The sequence below is a fragment of the Heteronotia binoei genome, chromosome 1, assembly GCF_032191835.1.
Source record: "Heteronotia binoei isolate CCM8104 ecotype False Entrance Well chromosome 1, APGP_CSIRO_Hbin_v1, whole genome shotgun sequence".
Classification (NCBI taxonomy): domain Eukaryota; kingdom Metazoa; phylum Chordata; class Lepidosauria; order Squamata; family Gekkonidae; genus Heteronotia; species Heteronotia binoei.
Window position 1 is genome coordinate 254,132,833 of NC_083223.1, and position 16,644 is coordinate 254,149,476.

Sequence of the window (16,644 nt, forward strand, 5' to 3'; positions counted from 1 at the left end):
GAAGGTTGAGTCAACCTGGAGCCAGCTACCTGAACCCAGCTTCCGCTGGGATTGAACTTAGGTCATGAGCAGGGAGCTCAGACTGCAGTACTGCAGCTTTACCACTCTACGCCACGGGGCTCTTTTATACACTACTGGGCCACCCCTTTTCTTCACTCAGATGGTGCTTCTATTGCCTGCCTTTTCTCCCACTATGCCCATCACTGCTAGCATGAGAACCTCTCTCAGGCTGAGGATGCTGGGAAGCCCTCACCATCTGCAGTCAGGCAACAGTGAACTCAACAGACCAGACAGCCACATATATGGCTTCAAGATGATTTGTAAGAATTTGCACTTGCTGAGTTAGACATATCCTACTGCCTCGCCCTCCCCACACCCCCTTTATAGGATCACACTTTCTGTGACTACCAAACATGGAGTTGCCTTTTGCCCTCTAGCCAAAGGCCCTCGCTTGAGACCGTACCAGAATCCCCGTACTGGAGTCGAGCGTGTAGGAGGAATTCTTGAAGAGGACGTCCGTTTTGGGGTCCACGGGCATAAGGATGTCATTCTTGTACCACCTGAAGGTGGGCCGCGGGGAACCGTCCGTCTCCACGCAAGATAGGACTGCCCTGTTGCCAATGGTTACAGAGGAGGGTACTTCAGCCTTGGGCTTGGAGGGAGGAACTAGAAGGGAAAGAGATGCCATTACAGGAACTAGGGACATTGGAGGAATGCTTCTCCAAACAGAGGTGGCTCACAGCAGCTGTGAGCAACTTTAAGAACATAAGAGCAGCCTTGCTGGATCAGACCTAATAGTCCATCTAGTCCAGCATCCTTCCTCACATAGTCGCTCACCAGTTCCTCCGGAGGGCCAAAAACAGGGCAAAGAGGCCAAGCCCTTCCCCTGATGTTGCTTCCCAACTCTGGAATTCAGAGACTGACTGCCTCTGAACATGGAGGTTCCCCTCAGTCACCGTAGCTAGTAGCCACTGATAGATTCATGGAAGACAGTCCCCCTTTAAAGCTGTTTATTCCAGTGACCATTCACTACATGCTCCAGCAACAAATTTCAGATTTTAATCATTTTTAAATGTAAGCCCCAACTGTACCTATTTGTCAAAAAGTGTCCTGGTTTCCTAGTCTAGTCCCCAGCAAATAAATCCATGACCATGGCCTTTTTGGAGCTATCCTGTAGCAGCTCCACTAACAGGAGCTTGTAGCATTGCCATTTTTGAGAGCTCTGCTCCTTTGCCTGAATCTTGAGACATGAAAACCTCCAAATGGAGAAACAAGATGTATCTGGCCTCTACCACACATGCATGCTAGTTTCTGCACATGAGCACTAATTCACAGCCCATCACCTTACACGCTGCAGCTCCTGAGGTATATAATTTGAACTTGCTAGCATAGTCAAGCCATGATCTGGCTGTCGCACTGTCAGACTAAGGACCCAGGCCCAAATCCCCACTCTGGGTTGCTAGGTGACCTTGGGCCAGCCCCACACTCTCAGCCTAACCTATCTCACAAGGTAAAATGGAGAACAGGGAATGATGCAAGCCACTTTGAGTCTCCATTAGGGAAAAAAGCAAGGTATAACTGAAGTAAACAAGTCAATGCAGCTATTCTGTTTTCCTAGGATCTCCTTCCCTAAATCATAGTAGCTGTTAAGGCTGTGGCAATTGCAAGTTAATTAATACAGCAGACAACAGCCTCCAGCAATATGAATGAGTGGGAGAGGTATGCAGGCTGAGGAAGCTCCTCTTGTATGAAATTCAGGGTATTATGAGAAAGTCTCCATTGTCATCTATGGCATCTTGAAGGACAGTCTATTCATGGTAGATATTATTGCCAGAGACAAGAATACTGGGAAACCTTCACAAGAGAGCAGTGTTTCCTCTAAGCTGAGTTAATGTGAGCTAGCTCAGTTTTTTAGCCTCTAGCTCACACATTTTTGTCTTAGCTCAGGAAAAATGACCCCAGAGCAAAGTAATTTATGACCCCAGAGCAAAAAGGATATTATAGCATTGGAAAAAGTTCAGAAAAGGGCAACTAGAATGATTAAAGGGTTGGAACACTTTCCCTATGAAGACAGGTTAAAACGCTTGGGGCTCTTTAGCTTGAAGAAACGTCGACTGTGGGGTGACATGATAGAGGTTTACAAGATTATGCATGGGATGGAGAAAGTAGAGAAAGAAGTACTTTTCTCCCTTTCTCACAATACAAGAACTAGTGGGCATTCGATGAAATTGCTGAGCAGTCAGGTTAAAACGGATAAAAGGAAGTACTTCTTCACCCAAAGCGTGATTAAAATGTGGAATTCACTGCCACAGGAGGTGGTGGTGGCTACAAGCATAGCCAGCTTCAAGAGGATATTGGATAAAAATATGGAGTAGAGGTCCATCAGTAGCTATTAGCCTCTGTGTGTGTGTATGTTGGCCACTGTGTGATACAGAGTGTTGGACTAGATGGGCCATTGGCCTGATCCAACATGGCTTCTCTTATGTTCTTAGTAGCTCACAACTTTAATGTCAGTAGCTCATGAAATAGAATTTTTGCTCACAAGACTCCACAGCTTAGAGGGAGTATTGCAAGAGAGTGGTTTACCAAAGGGTGAGCATCAGAGGCCTCCATTGCTTTTACCTTGGACAATAAGGTCCACTACACTTTCAGCAACCCCGTTGTTGCCAACAACCTGACAGGTGTACTGCCCCATATCTTTGCGGGTGACCGACTTGAGACGAATGTCACTGCCACTGAATTCAGCACGGCTCTTGTAGAGATCTGCAGAAAAAGAAGGTCTTCTATTAAAGTGTGGCCTCAGTCAGGGCTCATGGCCTAACCCCAGAATTTATAAGTGGTGTAAAGGAATCTACACATGCTCAGAGAATCACGACTGGTTGTTGTTCTATATCAGGGAACAGAGGAAAAGGTTTCTAGGTTGAGAAGATACATCTTCCAAAACAGGATTCTCCGAACTTTAGTTTATGGGCAGACATTTCGGAATTTTGACATTTGGAACATTTCGGAAAAGACCGCTAAGCATCCTCTACTGAGGCGGGGGGAGCTATTTCCAAATGGACATTACTGGCAGATCCAAAGGTGATGCCTCCTGGAGGCATCTCCTACTCCATTAAGGTAGAAGAAAGCTAGGGCTGACTCTTTGATCTGGAGAACAAAAACATCAGGGAGAAACAAGTGGGTAATAGGAAAGACAGTGGGGGCTGCCATGCTGGGTAAAAGTCTTTTAATCCAAAGCCAAGACACAGTTTAGAAAGTCCTCCCATTTTAGAAAGCTGAGTCTTTTACAACCCACCAAAACAGCCACTTACCTGTCAGCTGCCCTTGATAGTACACAAATTCTGTGGCACCGGAACGCTGGAATTTCCACTCCAGGCGTGTTGGTGTACCCTGTCCAGCTATGGCTTTACATGGCAGTTTGACCGCTAGAAATGTACAAAGGGAAAGAAGAATGAGAACAAAATGGCATGAGGGGAGGCATTGAAGTAGGACACCGTATTGCAGAAATTAATGTAAACAAAATAATAATTTGGCATGAAGCTCTGCAGAAGTAACTGTGGAATGATGACTCCATCAGAGTTCCCAAGCACAAAGTGTTAGCACGAGGCAATAATGTTGGAAGGGAAGGAGGAGACAGGTCTAGGTGCCTCCGAGCTATAGGAACAAGCACAAAAAATGCATCTAAGTATATATCAATTCTGTGGAACAAGCAATGATTTTTTTTACTGTTTTTAGGGATTTCCCAGGGTTCAAGGCTCACTGAGCTGACTAGGGGAAAACCACAGTGGTAGCCATGAAGCACTAGGTTGGATCCTGATTTAAGGACAGATATTAAGACATGGAAAGAACAATCTGCAAAACATGGTCTCTCCCTGCCCCCCGCCCCCTTTCTGGGGTTAAAAGCAGTATCTGGGAGGAAGCATCATAAATTGACTCGTTATAACAAAAGCACTGGAAGAGCAGGAAACCAGCATGAAACAGCTTGTTTCCTTAAAGAATTAACATGAATCCTGATACAGTCTCTAGATTCTGATTACATACATTATGCGCATGGAAGGCTGGGGGGGTTTTTTGTTCTGATGATTAGATGCAACAGCAAAGGCATCATTATTATTTTCCTTACCCCCTTGCTTGAATACTATGCTACCACCACTGGCAAAGAGTTTTCTAAAAAGAATTTTTAGGGGGGTGGGGAAGAGACCCACAAATTGGAGCATAATAGCCCACGAAGCTTCCAAGAATAATCAAGCAGGAAGAGGAAGTGTTGAACTGTTTCCCCCCACTTCAGCTTCAAAGAACATTTCCTGTTGAAGGAAAAGGATCATCCAGGGAAAGCCAGCTGCATTAATCAAACAAGGGAAACTCTGGAGACCAGGATGGCGGGAAAGAGAATGTTTTATGGTACTCCATGGCCAGAAGAGCCCTGTTCATGCTAGTGGAATAAGGTATACACCTGGAACATGCCGAGTTAACTTTTGCTTCTGTACTTCAGGGCCAAAAAGGATAGACTAGAGTAGGCTGTGGAGGTTCTAAAAGGCCAAGATGAAGCAGGAACAGCACAGCTCTCCACTACAGCAGAGTCAAAAGCTGCTTCACGCACAGGTTTTGTTCCTCATCTTCAAGCTAACAAGCTGCAGTGCTTTTTTTGCTTGTCTGGGAACATCCACAAAATGTCATAGTATAATTATGCTCTAACCCAGATGTCCCCAACATGGTGCTCTCGCTCCCTGACATTTTGCAGTTGGCTACATCTCCCATAGCATCCATTTTGTAATTGTGCCCACTAGGCTGTGTCAGAATTGCAAAGGTGCCCACAGGCTCAAAAAGGTTGTGGAGGACCCCAGCTCTAACCATTCTTTCCCTTTCCTTAGTGCTCTGATTCCCAAGTCTTCTTTTCTCTGATCTTTTGGGGAAGACCAACATAAGTGCATGAGTAGGTGGTTGCACTGCCCTGTCCTCCATTATCCAAGGTTCTGCTCAAATTGGCACCACTTCCCTCCTGAGGCCCTCACAGCTACCATGTTTTCCCTCATCAGGCCACCAGAGGGCTATTTCCAAGTTGTTGTTTTTTTAAGTTAATTGTGCACTTGCTATGGCAGAACAACACTAGCCCCTCTGAATTCTAAAGGTAAAGGTAGTCCCCTGTGCAAGCACCAGTCATTTCCAACTCTGGGTTGATGTCACATCAAGATGTTTTCACAGCAGATTTTTTACGGGGTGGTTTGCCATTGCCTTCCCCAGTCATCTACACTTTCCCCCCAGCAAGCTGGGTACTAGCTTTCCTCTTATTTACAAAAAGCAAATCTCCCATCCTTTTGTTTTGGAGATATGATTATCTATAATTAGAAGTGGCTAAAGATGCAGAGTGGTAAGCTGCAGCACTGCAGTCCAAGCTCTGCTCACGACCTGAGTTCGATCCCAGCGGAAGCTGGGTTCAGTTAGCCGGCTCAGGGTTGACTCAGCCTTCCATCCTTCCGAGGTTGGTAAAATGAGTATCCAGCTTGCTAGGGGAAAGTGTAGACGACTGGGGAAGGCAATGGCAAACCACCCTGTAAAAAGTCTGCCAAGAAAATGTTGTGATGTGACGTAACCCCATGGGTTGGTAATGAGTTGGTTCTTGCACAGGGGACTATCTTTATCGTTTTGGGTTTTTTTAACCTTTAGAGACTTTTTAGAATGAAAGCTGGAAATTTATAGGGGCCAGTAAATTGTGGCAATAGATCAATATAATGTTATACCACTACAGAAGTCTAGCAATTACTAATTTTTTTTAAAAAGCTTGAAAATACCCTTCCAGTAGTATGTGTGGAAACAAAGCCGGGGGGGGGGGGGGGGGGGGCAACAGTTTGAAAGTACCTGGAAAACCCCTGTACAATATTTCAATACTTGTCCTCTCCCGAAATCACCTCCAGGCAGAAGAGCTATGAAAGATACCTCTCTCTGACTAAGACCTTCGAAAGCTCTGTCTGTGAGGGTAGACAGTGGTGGGCTAGAAGATATAAGGCAGCTTCATGTGTTAAGCAGACTTTTGTTCCCAGGACTTACACTGATTCTCAGGAACTTGTACCACCTGATGGGTCTGGCCTGATATCAAGGACCCTGTGGAGAGAAAGAGAAAACAAAGGGCTTTCAAGAGACCTCACTTTGCAGACGAGTGACAGAGAAGGAGACTCCCTTCAGCGCTTGAACACAGCAACAAGCATATAAGGGCCCTGCAGAGAGTCATATAGATCGATCAGCATCTTGAAGAGATGTTTCTGGAAAGAAAGGCCTATGACTCCAGTGACTCGCCAACCCTGACAACGAGGAGGTTAACAGCCACTAGCCGGGGAAGCTTTAGAAAAGTTGGTTCTTTTAACACATTGGCCCATAACACAATTTTAAAATACAAATATTCTACTGAATGCAGCCAGAGATAAACATTTAAAAATATACCCAAGCTACTATAAACATTCTTTTAAAACGCACCAACCTGCCTTGTAACTAATTCCTAAAGCAACATCTTCCATTCTCTACTGAAGCATGGCTCCATCAATCAACTGTAATTACTCAACAGTCCTTTGAAAAAGTTCTACCTGCCCTCCACCTAGAAATAAAAAGACAGCCAATTAACAGGGTAGCTCATACAACCTGTTTCACCAAGGAGGCTGACTACCATGTTACAGACTGGCATCATTTGGAGACGGATTTGCAAACAGTTCCCCAATCACCCTTCTCTCACACACATACAATGGGAACTTGTCAAAGTTACCAAGGACCCCTTCCCCTAGAAAAGTTACCCTCACAACCCAAACACCATATGACCAGGGTGCTGAGAATTTTATTGTCTCCCTGCAGCTCCTTTTCTTGGACCTCAGACCTAGGCTAAGAACAAGCTGAAATGCAAACTCACTGTGCCAGCTAAGCAAGTGAGCTCTGGCTCAAACAAGCTCAAGCTATAATACATGTTAAGCCTAAAGTGCCACTTGACTCCCGGTTCATTTTGCTGCAATAACATAACATGGCTACCCCTTTGGAACCACCAGGCCAAGTGCAGCCTCCCATCTGTACAGTTGCCAACTCCAGCTTGGGAAATTCCTAAAGATCTGGCAATGGCCCCTGGACAGCGTGGGGTTAGGGGGGGGAAGGACTTCAGCAGGGCACAATGCCTTAGAGCCCACTCTCCAAAGCATCCCTTTTCCCCTTGGGAACTGATCTCTGTAGTCTGGAGATAAACTGTAATTCCAGGGGATTCCTAGGTGCTCCTTAGAAGGTGGCAACACTAGAAGGAGCTCCACAGGGTATAATGCCCCAGAGTTTAACCTCCAAAGCAGCCATTGTCCCCTATTGTCTAGATATCAGATGTAATTCCGCAAGATCTCTGGGGTCTACCTGGAAATTGGCAACCATATGAACTCTGCATTATGGAGCTGGCACTAGCCAACCTTACCAGGATGCTGTAAGGATCGCTGTGATCATGTTCATGAAGCATTTTAGATGCTGGACGCACCAATCACATGTTAAATATTAACCCCTGCTATTCCCTACCACAAGCAGTGCTGGCTTCAGAACCTACACAAGCGGCAGCCAATCACTATCAGATTTGTTTGCTTTTATGTGCTTCTGCACATGCGCCGAGTCAGGCACACTGCAAGGTCCATGGGGTGAAACTTTATAGTATGAAGGGAAATAAGCAGAACAGAACTCATGCTCTATTGCACATTTTAGCTACACACAGGTAGGAATTGCTCTCCCCTTCCATAAGGCATGTCAGGCAAGTGTTTGGCTAGACAAAAACCTCACTACCCGAAACCACAAGAGGAGGCTTCAAAATAGCCCTTCTATAGAGAAACTAGACATTTCTTCATTGACATGACCATTACGTAACCTGTTTGCAAGCATCCAGCTGGCCACTGTTGAAAGCGGAATATGCCTGCCCTTGGCCTGATCCCACCAAGGTTACTCTGATGTGCAGTACACCCAATACCTCACTGCCTTGCAAACAACTGGCAGGCACCTATTTTGCATTGGCACGGGGGCAAGAAGAACCGCATCACCGACATGAAAAACAAAGAGTAGATCCTCTCTCCCTCCACCCCCACCCCTCTTTCATGTGCCTTTATTCAGCGCCAGGAAGGAAACCCATGTAATACCTTTTATTCAGTCTAACCAAATTGACCTGAACCTTGTGCAAGCTTTCGAGAACCAGGAAGGGCCCTCAAGTAAAAACTATGACTCAAACGTTTTAATAACTGCACGGATTAGTGAAATCAGAAGGGAGACGGATGCCTAAAAGCAGAAAACTTATGGCAGCATGTAACTGCATCTGTGGCTTATTCCTCTGGGCTCTGAGCAATAAGCAATAAAAATACATATTAATAATCTACAAGAACGGAGAGCGGGACCAGTCATGCAGCCACCATGAAAGTTGCTGTACCGCAGGATCTGAGGAACCATGTCCCAGAAAGCTCTGCAACAACTGTGTGTGTGAACGCTAAACCATACCTGTTGGACTGTGCGCACTGCCAGCAGCATAATCAGATGGGCTTGTGCCATCAGGTCAAAGATGCTACCAAAGAGAGCAGTCTAGCAGGGAAGACTATGGAAGCAGAAAGGGGCAAGAAGAGGTACGGGACTGTTTACCTCTGGCCCACCTGGTAGAATTCCCTGTACTTCCAAGGTCTGCCTCACCTCCCTCCCACGCACCCAGTGGGAGCGGCAGAAGAAACTCGTCAGTGAAACTAAGCTAATGGAAAGCTCCATCCCCCCTCCCTTCCCACCTCCACACTTTGCAAGTTACTTCCTCTTCTGGTCAAGAAAAGATTATTCTCCACTCTTCAAGCCAGGGATTTATAGCGTGACCTCACCAGCGGAAGATGACTTCAACAGGGCTTTATCGTACAACTGCTCATGGGGGCTTCCCACTGGGCACCACTTGCTGCAGGCTGACCCTTTCTTTATGCATTTGCATTTGATTGTCTGCAGTCTCTTGAAAGCCAGCCAAAGGAAAACTTCATTCTGTTGACTGGCCGTATTGTGTGGCAGGGATGGACTGTACCTCTTAAACAACACACATCTCTCCTGCTTCAAGAAATGTGACTGGTGGAATATTGGCTAAGCAACTGAAAACAGGGTTGCCAGTCTCCAGATGGTGCCTGGACGTCTCCTGGAATTACAACTGAATTCCAGACTAGGTTCCAGATCAGGTTTGCTAAAAAAAAATGGCTGCTTTGGAAGGTGGACTCTAGGGCATTATACCCCAGTGAGGTCCCTCCCACAACCCCCCCCCCCCCAAATCTCCAGGAATTTCCCAACCCAAAGTTGACAGCCATACTGAACTATGAATGAGGGGAACATAAGAGAAGCCATGTTGGATCAGGCCAATGGCCCATCCAGTCCAACATTGTGTCACACAGTGGGCAAAAAAAACAAGTGCCATCAGGAGCTCCACTAGTGGGGCCAGGACACTAGAAGCTCTCCCACTGTTGTCCCCCTCAGAACCAAGAATACAGAGCGTCACTGCCCCAAAATCTGGTTCCAATCTCACCTCTGCTACAAACTCACTTGGCCTTCTTAGGTATTTATTTTATTTATTTAGGAGGCTCATATTCTGCCCTTTCCCATAAATGGGGTCAGGGCAGATCACAGCATACAATTGTGATAAGCCACTATTTCTCTGTCTCAGCCCCTGCTTGTAATTTAGGGCCCATACTGGCCTACCTTTCAAGACTGTTGTAAGCAAGGCACAATGCTAAGTAACATCATAATCTTGCTTTACAGGAAAAACAAATCCTAAGAATCCAGTTTTTAAAGGGAGTGCTTCAACAGACAGACAATGAAGGTAACCAATAAATCAGAGTTGGAAGGAACCTCCAGGGTCATCTAGTCCAAACCCCTGCACAATGTAGGAAATTTACAAATGGCTCCCCCCACCCCCAAATCTCCCTTTCTGGTTTCAGAGGGCAGCTATGTTAGTAGAAGAGCAAGATTCAAGTCCAGTGGTGTCTTAAAGGCCAACAAAATTTCCAGGCTATGAGCTTTTGAGAGTCCGATGAAGGGAGCATTGACTCTTGAAAGCTTGTTGGTCTCTAAGGTGCCAGTAAACTAGAATCTTGCTTTCCTTCTCTGGTATTTGTTTTATTTAAAGCATTTTATGCACCTGGCTCTCAGCTGTTTGTCAGGCTTTCTGCAGTCCCTTTAAAGAGACTGCAGAAGCCAACTTGAGGATCAGCTGAGCTGATGGGAAGCAGCTTCAATTAGAGAACTTCCGGCTGGGTTAGCTTTGGGCTGGCTGGCTGGCTTCTTGTGCAGGCTTGGAGGCAGCACAGGAAGCCATCCCTAAGATCAGCTGAGCTGGCTGGAAGCTGAGTATTCTCAGCTGGGTCAGCTTTGGGCTGGTTGGCTTTTTGTGCAGCCCCCTTTAAACCAGGCAGCAGGAGAATCCAGCCCTCAGATCAGTTGAGCCCACGGGAGATGGCTCAGATGTTTGTCAAGGCTGTTTTCTGCAATCCCTTTAAATGCTCCCTGTTTCATTGGACTGCAATAAAAAGTCCAACAAACAGCTGACTGGGAAGCAATCTGCTCCACCTGTCAGCTGTGTGTGTGCGCGCGCGCATGTGCATGTGTGTAGCTTTGCTGCTACATTTTATTTTATTTTTAAAAAACCCTTTTTTTCTTCTCAAGTCTGCTGGACCGGAAAAAAATGAGATTGCTGGGAAAACCTAGACCATAATACAATACTGGTATTGGGATCTGGGATTTTTTGGAAATCCTGAAATTATTTTCAGGCCCAATAGACCCACACTGAAAAAATATTGTTAAAAAAACAGCATGCCCCTACTAGTAGCTATTAGCCATGGCAACTGAAGAGAACTTCCACATTCAGAAGCACTAAACCTTTGCATCTCAGAGCCAGAAAGCAACATCAGGGGAAAGCTTTTGCTTCTATGCCCTGTTGTTGGCCTCCAGAATAACTGGTGGGTCACTGTGTGAGACAGGATGCTGGACCAGATGGACCACTGGTCTGACCCAGCAGAGTTCTTAGATTCTTATCTTCAGTTGGTCTTACTTCCATTACAGGGCTATTTTCACACAGGTTGTATGCCACAGGTTGAAGGCTGTTGGAAAGTGGATGTTTTCCTTGCTTCCATGCAGGCTCCTGGTGTTCTGATACAACTTCCAGGATTCTCCCCCACCCCGATCTTTCCCAAGCCTGCTTTGCTGCCAAAGTTCTGGGAAAGACAGCAGAAAAGGCTGGATGGCTCTCATGTGGGTTGGGAAGTTCAGACACATGACAGCCATGTTCTCTAGAGAGCCCGTTTCTTTCCCAACCCTACCAGGGGGGCTTCCTCATTTTTGTTTTTCTTGGCCACAATACTGTTATAGCAATATGACATTAAAATGATTTTGAGGGTTTCCTCTAAGGATGTCCATCCCCAGGCAGGGGACCCTCCGGTTTGGAGGCCCTCCCCCTGCTTCAGGGTCATCAGAAAGCGGGGGGGGGGGGGAGATGAAGAAGATATTGGATTTATATCCCGCCCTCCACTCCGAAGAGTCTCAGAGCGGCTCACAATCTCCTTTACCTTCCTCCCCCACAACAGACACCCTGTGAGGTGGGTGGGGCTGGAGAGGGCTCTCACAGCAGCTGCCCTTTCAAGGACAACCTCTGCCAGGGCTATGGCTGACCCAAGGCCATTCCAGCAGGTGCAAGTGGAGGAGGGGGGAATCAAACCCGGTTCTCCCAGATAAGAGTCCGCACACAACCACTACACCAAACTGGCTCTCAGGGAATGTCTCCTGGGCACTCCATTATTCCTTATGGAGACTGATTCCCTTAGGGGATAATGGAGAATTGATCCGTGGGTATCTAGGGCTCTGGGGGAGCTGTTTTTTGAGGTAGAAGCACCAAATTTGCAGTATAGCATCCGGTGCCTCTCCTCAAAACACCCTCCAAGTTTCAAAAAGATTGGATCAGGGGCCCAATTCTATCAGCCCCCAAAGAAGGTGCCCCTATCCTTCATTATTTCCAATGGAGGGAAGGTTTTTAAAAGGTGTGCAGTCCCTTTAAATGTGATGGCCAGCACTCCCTTTGGAGTTCTAATATGCTTGTCACAAGCTTGCTCCTGGCTCCACCCCCAAAGTCCCCAGATATTTCTTGAATTGGTCTTGGCAACCCTAGGAGTAGCTTGATTACTAAATTAACTTTAAGTGATTGTGGGGAGAAGTAAGAAGATGGGGGGTGAAGAAAAATGCTTTTGTAAAATTATGTTTGTTATAATATAAATAATTGTGTTTGCATAGTTAAATCATAACATTCTTTCTCCAATAAGGATATATATAAAAGCAAAAAAAAAGTATGCTTGTTAACTCTGGGTTAAGAAATTCTTGAAGATTTGGGATGGAGCTGGGGATGGTGGGGTTAGGGGAGGGGAAAGATCTCAGCAAGCCATAATACCCTCCAAAACAGCCACTTTCTCCAGAGGAACTATCTGGAACTAATCTGGAGATCAATAGAAATTCCAGGTAAACTCCAGGCCCCACCCGGAGACTTTACAGCATCATCTTCTCTACCTGACAAACTGCCGCCAAGCTAATCTCTGCGGCTAAACTTTGAGACAATGTCTTCAAAATAAGTTGTACGCCTGGAGGACTTTTAAAAAAGACTTGTGTATCCAAGCAAGAGGAGTGAGGCAGCCCAAGATCATTTGTGGAGAGAGAGGATAACCCTTTCTGGCCTATCAAACGACAACATGAAATAAAGAAATCACATACTACCATACTTTGATGTCACCTATTTTCATAGTAACTTTGACCTGGCTGGCACAATCTTGTCAGAACTAAGAAGCTAAGCAGAGTTGGCCCTGTTTAGTATTTGGTTGGGAGATCATCAAGGGAGTCCAGGGTCACAGGCAATCGCAAACCACCCCTGAAGGTCACTTGCTTTGAAAAAAACCCCAGGTTGCCATGTCAGCTGCAACTCGATGGTATTTTCTACCACCACCACATTTCTGGAGTAAACCTATCAATGGTCTTCTGTAACCCCAGCAGTTTCGTCAAGAAAGTAGCTTTAAAAATACAATTTTCTAAGTCAGAAGTTAATACAAAAAAGAAGAAAGTCCCAACAACTGAATCTATCAAAGAAAGCTCCACAGTGACAGCTTACAGAGAAAAACCAAACACACAAGTCTATCATTTGCCACTTCAAGCTGATGAACACCTTAATGTGGACAATGATGTGTGTCTGCAGCAGATGAGTTTAGTGGTTAAGATGAGGCACTAGAACTGGGGAAGCCTGTCTGCCACCCCCACCTCCTGCCGTGGCGTCTACTGTGTGAGCTTGGACCAGTGGCTTTCTTTTATTTTCACCTATCTCACTGGATTCTTAGAAGATTAAAATGGTCAGAATTGAAAACAAAGAGCCCCTTGGAGAAAGGGCAAGGAAAAAATGCAAAAGAGAGAGACAGGATTCTGGGAATTTTAAGTGCATCCCAGGGCTAAGATAGAAGTTGAAAATGTTTTCGCTGTAGAATCATCAAGGAGGGGTTCTGCCTTTTGGTGGTTTGCTAAGTACAGAGTGACAACACCAAAGCAAACGTTGTTCCAGTACCAAGCTTCCACTTAAACTCCCAGATGGTTACTTAGGATAGAAACACACCGTACACCCGACGGGGTCACCTTGTTTCCTCTCTACTTGCTCTTGGTGTGAGGTTATGCTCCTTTTGTACTGAGAACATTTAAGCAGCCTAGCCTGCTGAGAACACAACAAGGCAAGACTAATCTAAGCCAGAGCTACAGGCCAACATTTGACCATCCTGGCTTGTCGCAGCTCCAAGGCCACAGGACGATCCACAGTAGGGTTGCCAACTCTGGGGTGGAAAATACCTGCAGATTCTGGGAGTAGATCCTAGGGAGGGGCCTCAGCAGGACAGAATGCTATAGAATCCATCCTCCAAAGCGGCCATATTCTCCAGGGAAACTGATATCTGTTGTCTGGTGATCAACTGTAATAGCAAGAGATCTCCAGGTGCCATATGGAGGTTGGCAACCCTAATTTCCACCACTGGCCTCTGGTTACAGGAAGATGAGACCCCAACATGATTTCTTACCCATAATGTGATTGTGGTGAGGTGATCCATAGTGTGTATGATCCAGTGCATTCCAACCCACCCACCCAGAAACGGCACACATGAGAGTCACCCAGGAGGAACCAGCAGAGATCAGTTCTTTCGCCATAGTTCAAGCACCACTGCAGCTGATATTGCAGTGGTCTCTGGGAGCAATCCCCCACTTCCATTCGTGAGCAGAACTAAGGAAAGGAAACCCTGGCAGAATCGGTGGGGCTGGAAGGAGCTGCTAGCCTGTTCCATCCCAGAAGAGAGGGATATATGCAGGTGTGCCCACAGGAGGTCAGTTTGCCCCTCTCCCAGAACTTGAAGCCATCCCTGAAGACGAGGGAAGGGAAACCATGGCCCACCACTGAATGGTATCAATCTCTGGTAGACCACCCAACACATGATTTGTTCCTAGAATTCTTGGAAATGCAGACAGACTAGGTGGATGTGTTAACACAGAAAGGCACTTCCTGAATTTTTAAGCAAGAGGTTTAGTCACAAATTAGTCATTCCTTAGCTATTGAGATTCCAATTACATTCTTGTTTTGTAAATGTAACATTTATCTGTACACCACAGGTTTCTAGTATTTGAAAGCAGGAAACTATGCAAACTTGAATTCAATCCAGCCCTGATCTAAACATCTCTCCTCCTCCTCCACATCTAAGAGTCAGACTACACACTTGAGCTTGTAAGAGCTGGGTCCAGTTCTCAGGACTCAACTTGGATTTCCCTGCAACCACCCAGTAGCTGAATGGGGGGTGGGGAGATTCCTGTTAGGGTTGCCATCTCTAGGTTGGTAAATTCCAGGAGACTGGAGGGTGGGGTGGAGTCGAGGGGAGGGAATTCAGCAAGGTACAATGCCATACAGTCCACCCTCCAAAGCAGCCAATTTCTCCAGGGGAACTGATCCCTGTTGCTTGGAGATCAGCTGTGCTTCTAGAACAGGGGTGGCCAAACTTGCTTAATATAAGAGCCACGCAGAACAAACATCAGATGCTTGAGAGCCGCAGGACATGAATGTCAGATGTTTGAGAGCTGCAGGACACAAACGCCAAAGGAAGGGAGAATGCAAATAGATGGGGAGGGGAGGGAGAGGTGGAAAGAAAGCAACTTTAACTTAGAATGCCAGATGGCTTGGAGAACTAATTTAGAGAGAGAAATGCCTCCTCCAAGTTGGCCGATGGGGTAGTGGCTTCAAGAGCTGCATAGTATGTGTGAAAGAGCCACATTTGACTCCCGAGCCCCAGTTTGGCCACCCCTGTTCTAAAAGAACCCCAGTCGCCACCTGGAGGCTGGCAACCCTTTGCTGCTTCTCCACAATGCTATTTCCACATGGCGATTAACAGTTGGGGGGGCAGGAGCCCTACTTTCCCTCATGGTGGTGTTCTGAGCCCCTCTGGGCTTTCCTGACTTTAAAAAAGAAATCAATTTCCCACAGCTGCTGTGTGGCCACGGGGAACTTTTTAAAAACCACATACATGTAGCTGGGCCCCAAAGTAAACATTTCCCTTGCATCCAAGTCACATAACGCGGCAGGTCCACAGCACATCATAAGCAACCAACAGTTCCATCTACACACCAAAACTATGCCACCAAAGTTCAGAAGAACTGACACAAACCCTGCACCCTAGACTCTAGATCAGTCCCAGGAATTTCATGACAAAGCACTCCTGCAGCTGTTTAACTTTGGACCTCTGAGCTATAGAAGCACTAAGAAGAAGCTACATATTAACTAGCAGGGATAAGGAACTGCAGTTTCCCCAAATCTGGATTTGTTCTTACAAATGCAATGGACATCCAAGGTTGCTATCTTTCTTCCCCACACTGGAAAAATAAACCCCCTTAACCATTAGACATTGAAAGCATTTTGGCATATGCAAAAAAAAAAAAAAATCAGAATTGCACACAGGTTGAGACAAACTGTGAACACTCTACAGCTTGCTTCACTGTGTGAACTTTAGGGAGGGGCCATTGTTTTGCATGCCAAAAATCCTCAGGTCCCACGAAAGGATTTCAGATGGTCTTGGGGAAAAAACCTTCCTCACTTTCCTACAGCCTCTGTTTCTACATCATGGAGACCTTTTTGCCTTTTAGACCAGATATCAGTCTGAATAGACCAAACTGGTAGGCAAGTGAATATATTCCATTTCTACAAATTAAAATAAGCACTTGGTGCAGAACCACAGAAAGCTGGCATAGAGAAGCATTTAGAACATTAGAGCCTGGGAAAACGAGGTTCAAATACCAGCTTTTGCCATGAAACAGGGGACTAGGAAAAGCACTAGAAATGTAGCCGGAGCAGCACAGAGAGAAAACCCCTATGAAAGTTTAGGAGAAAAAAAACTAGAGCAGGGGTGGCCTAACTGAAGCTCAGGAGCCACATGTGGCTCTTTCACACATATTGTGTGGCTCTTGAGGCCTTCATTGCTCCGTTGGCTGGCTTGGAGAAGGCATTTGTCTTTTTAAATCACTTCTCCAAGCCAAACCAGCTAGCAGCTTGGAGAATGCATTTGAAGTTAAAGTTGCTTTCTTTCCACCTCCACCTCACTCCCC

The 16,644-nt window shown here is 46.1% G+C and overlaps 1 protein-coding gene across 2 annotated transcripts in view; it reads right to left on the reverse strand.

Annotated features, from left to right (window-relative positions):
• The window catches only part of F11R (F11 receptor), a 46,973-nt gene that overhangs the window by 8,544 nt on the left and 21,785 nt on the right, over window positions 1–16,644 (reverse strand). For both annotated transcript variants that reach the window (XM_060253445.1, XM_060253437.1), the window contains exons 2-5: window positions 6,046–6,099; window positions 3,312–3,425; window positions 2,623–2,763; window positions 464–666 (exon numbers count right to left, since the gene is read on the reverse strand). In XM_060253445.1, the coding sequence (XP_060109428.1) occupies window positions 464–666; window positions 2,623–2,763; window positions 3,312–3,425; window positions 6,046–6,099 (512 nt within the window). The remainder of the gene's footprint in view (window positions 1–463; window positions 667–2,622; window positions 2,764–3,311; window positions 3,426–6,045; window positions 6,100–16,644) is intronic.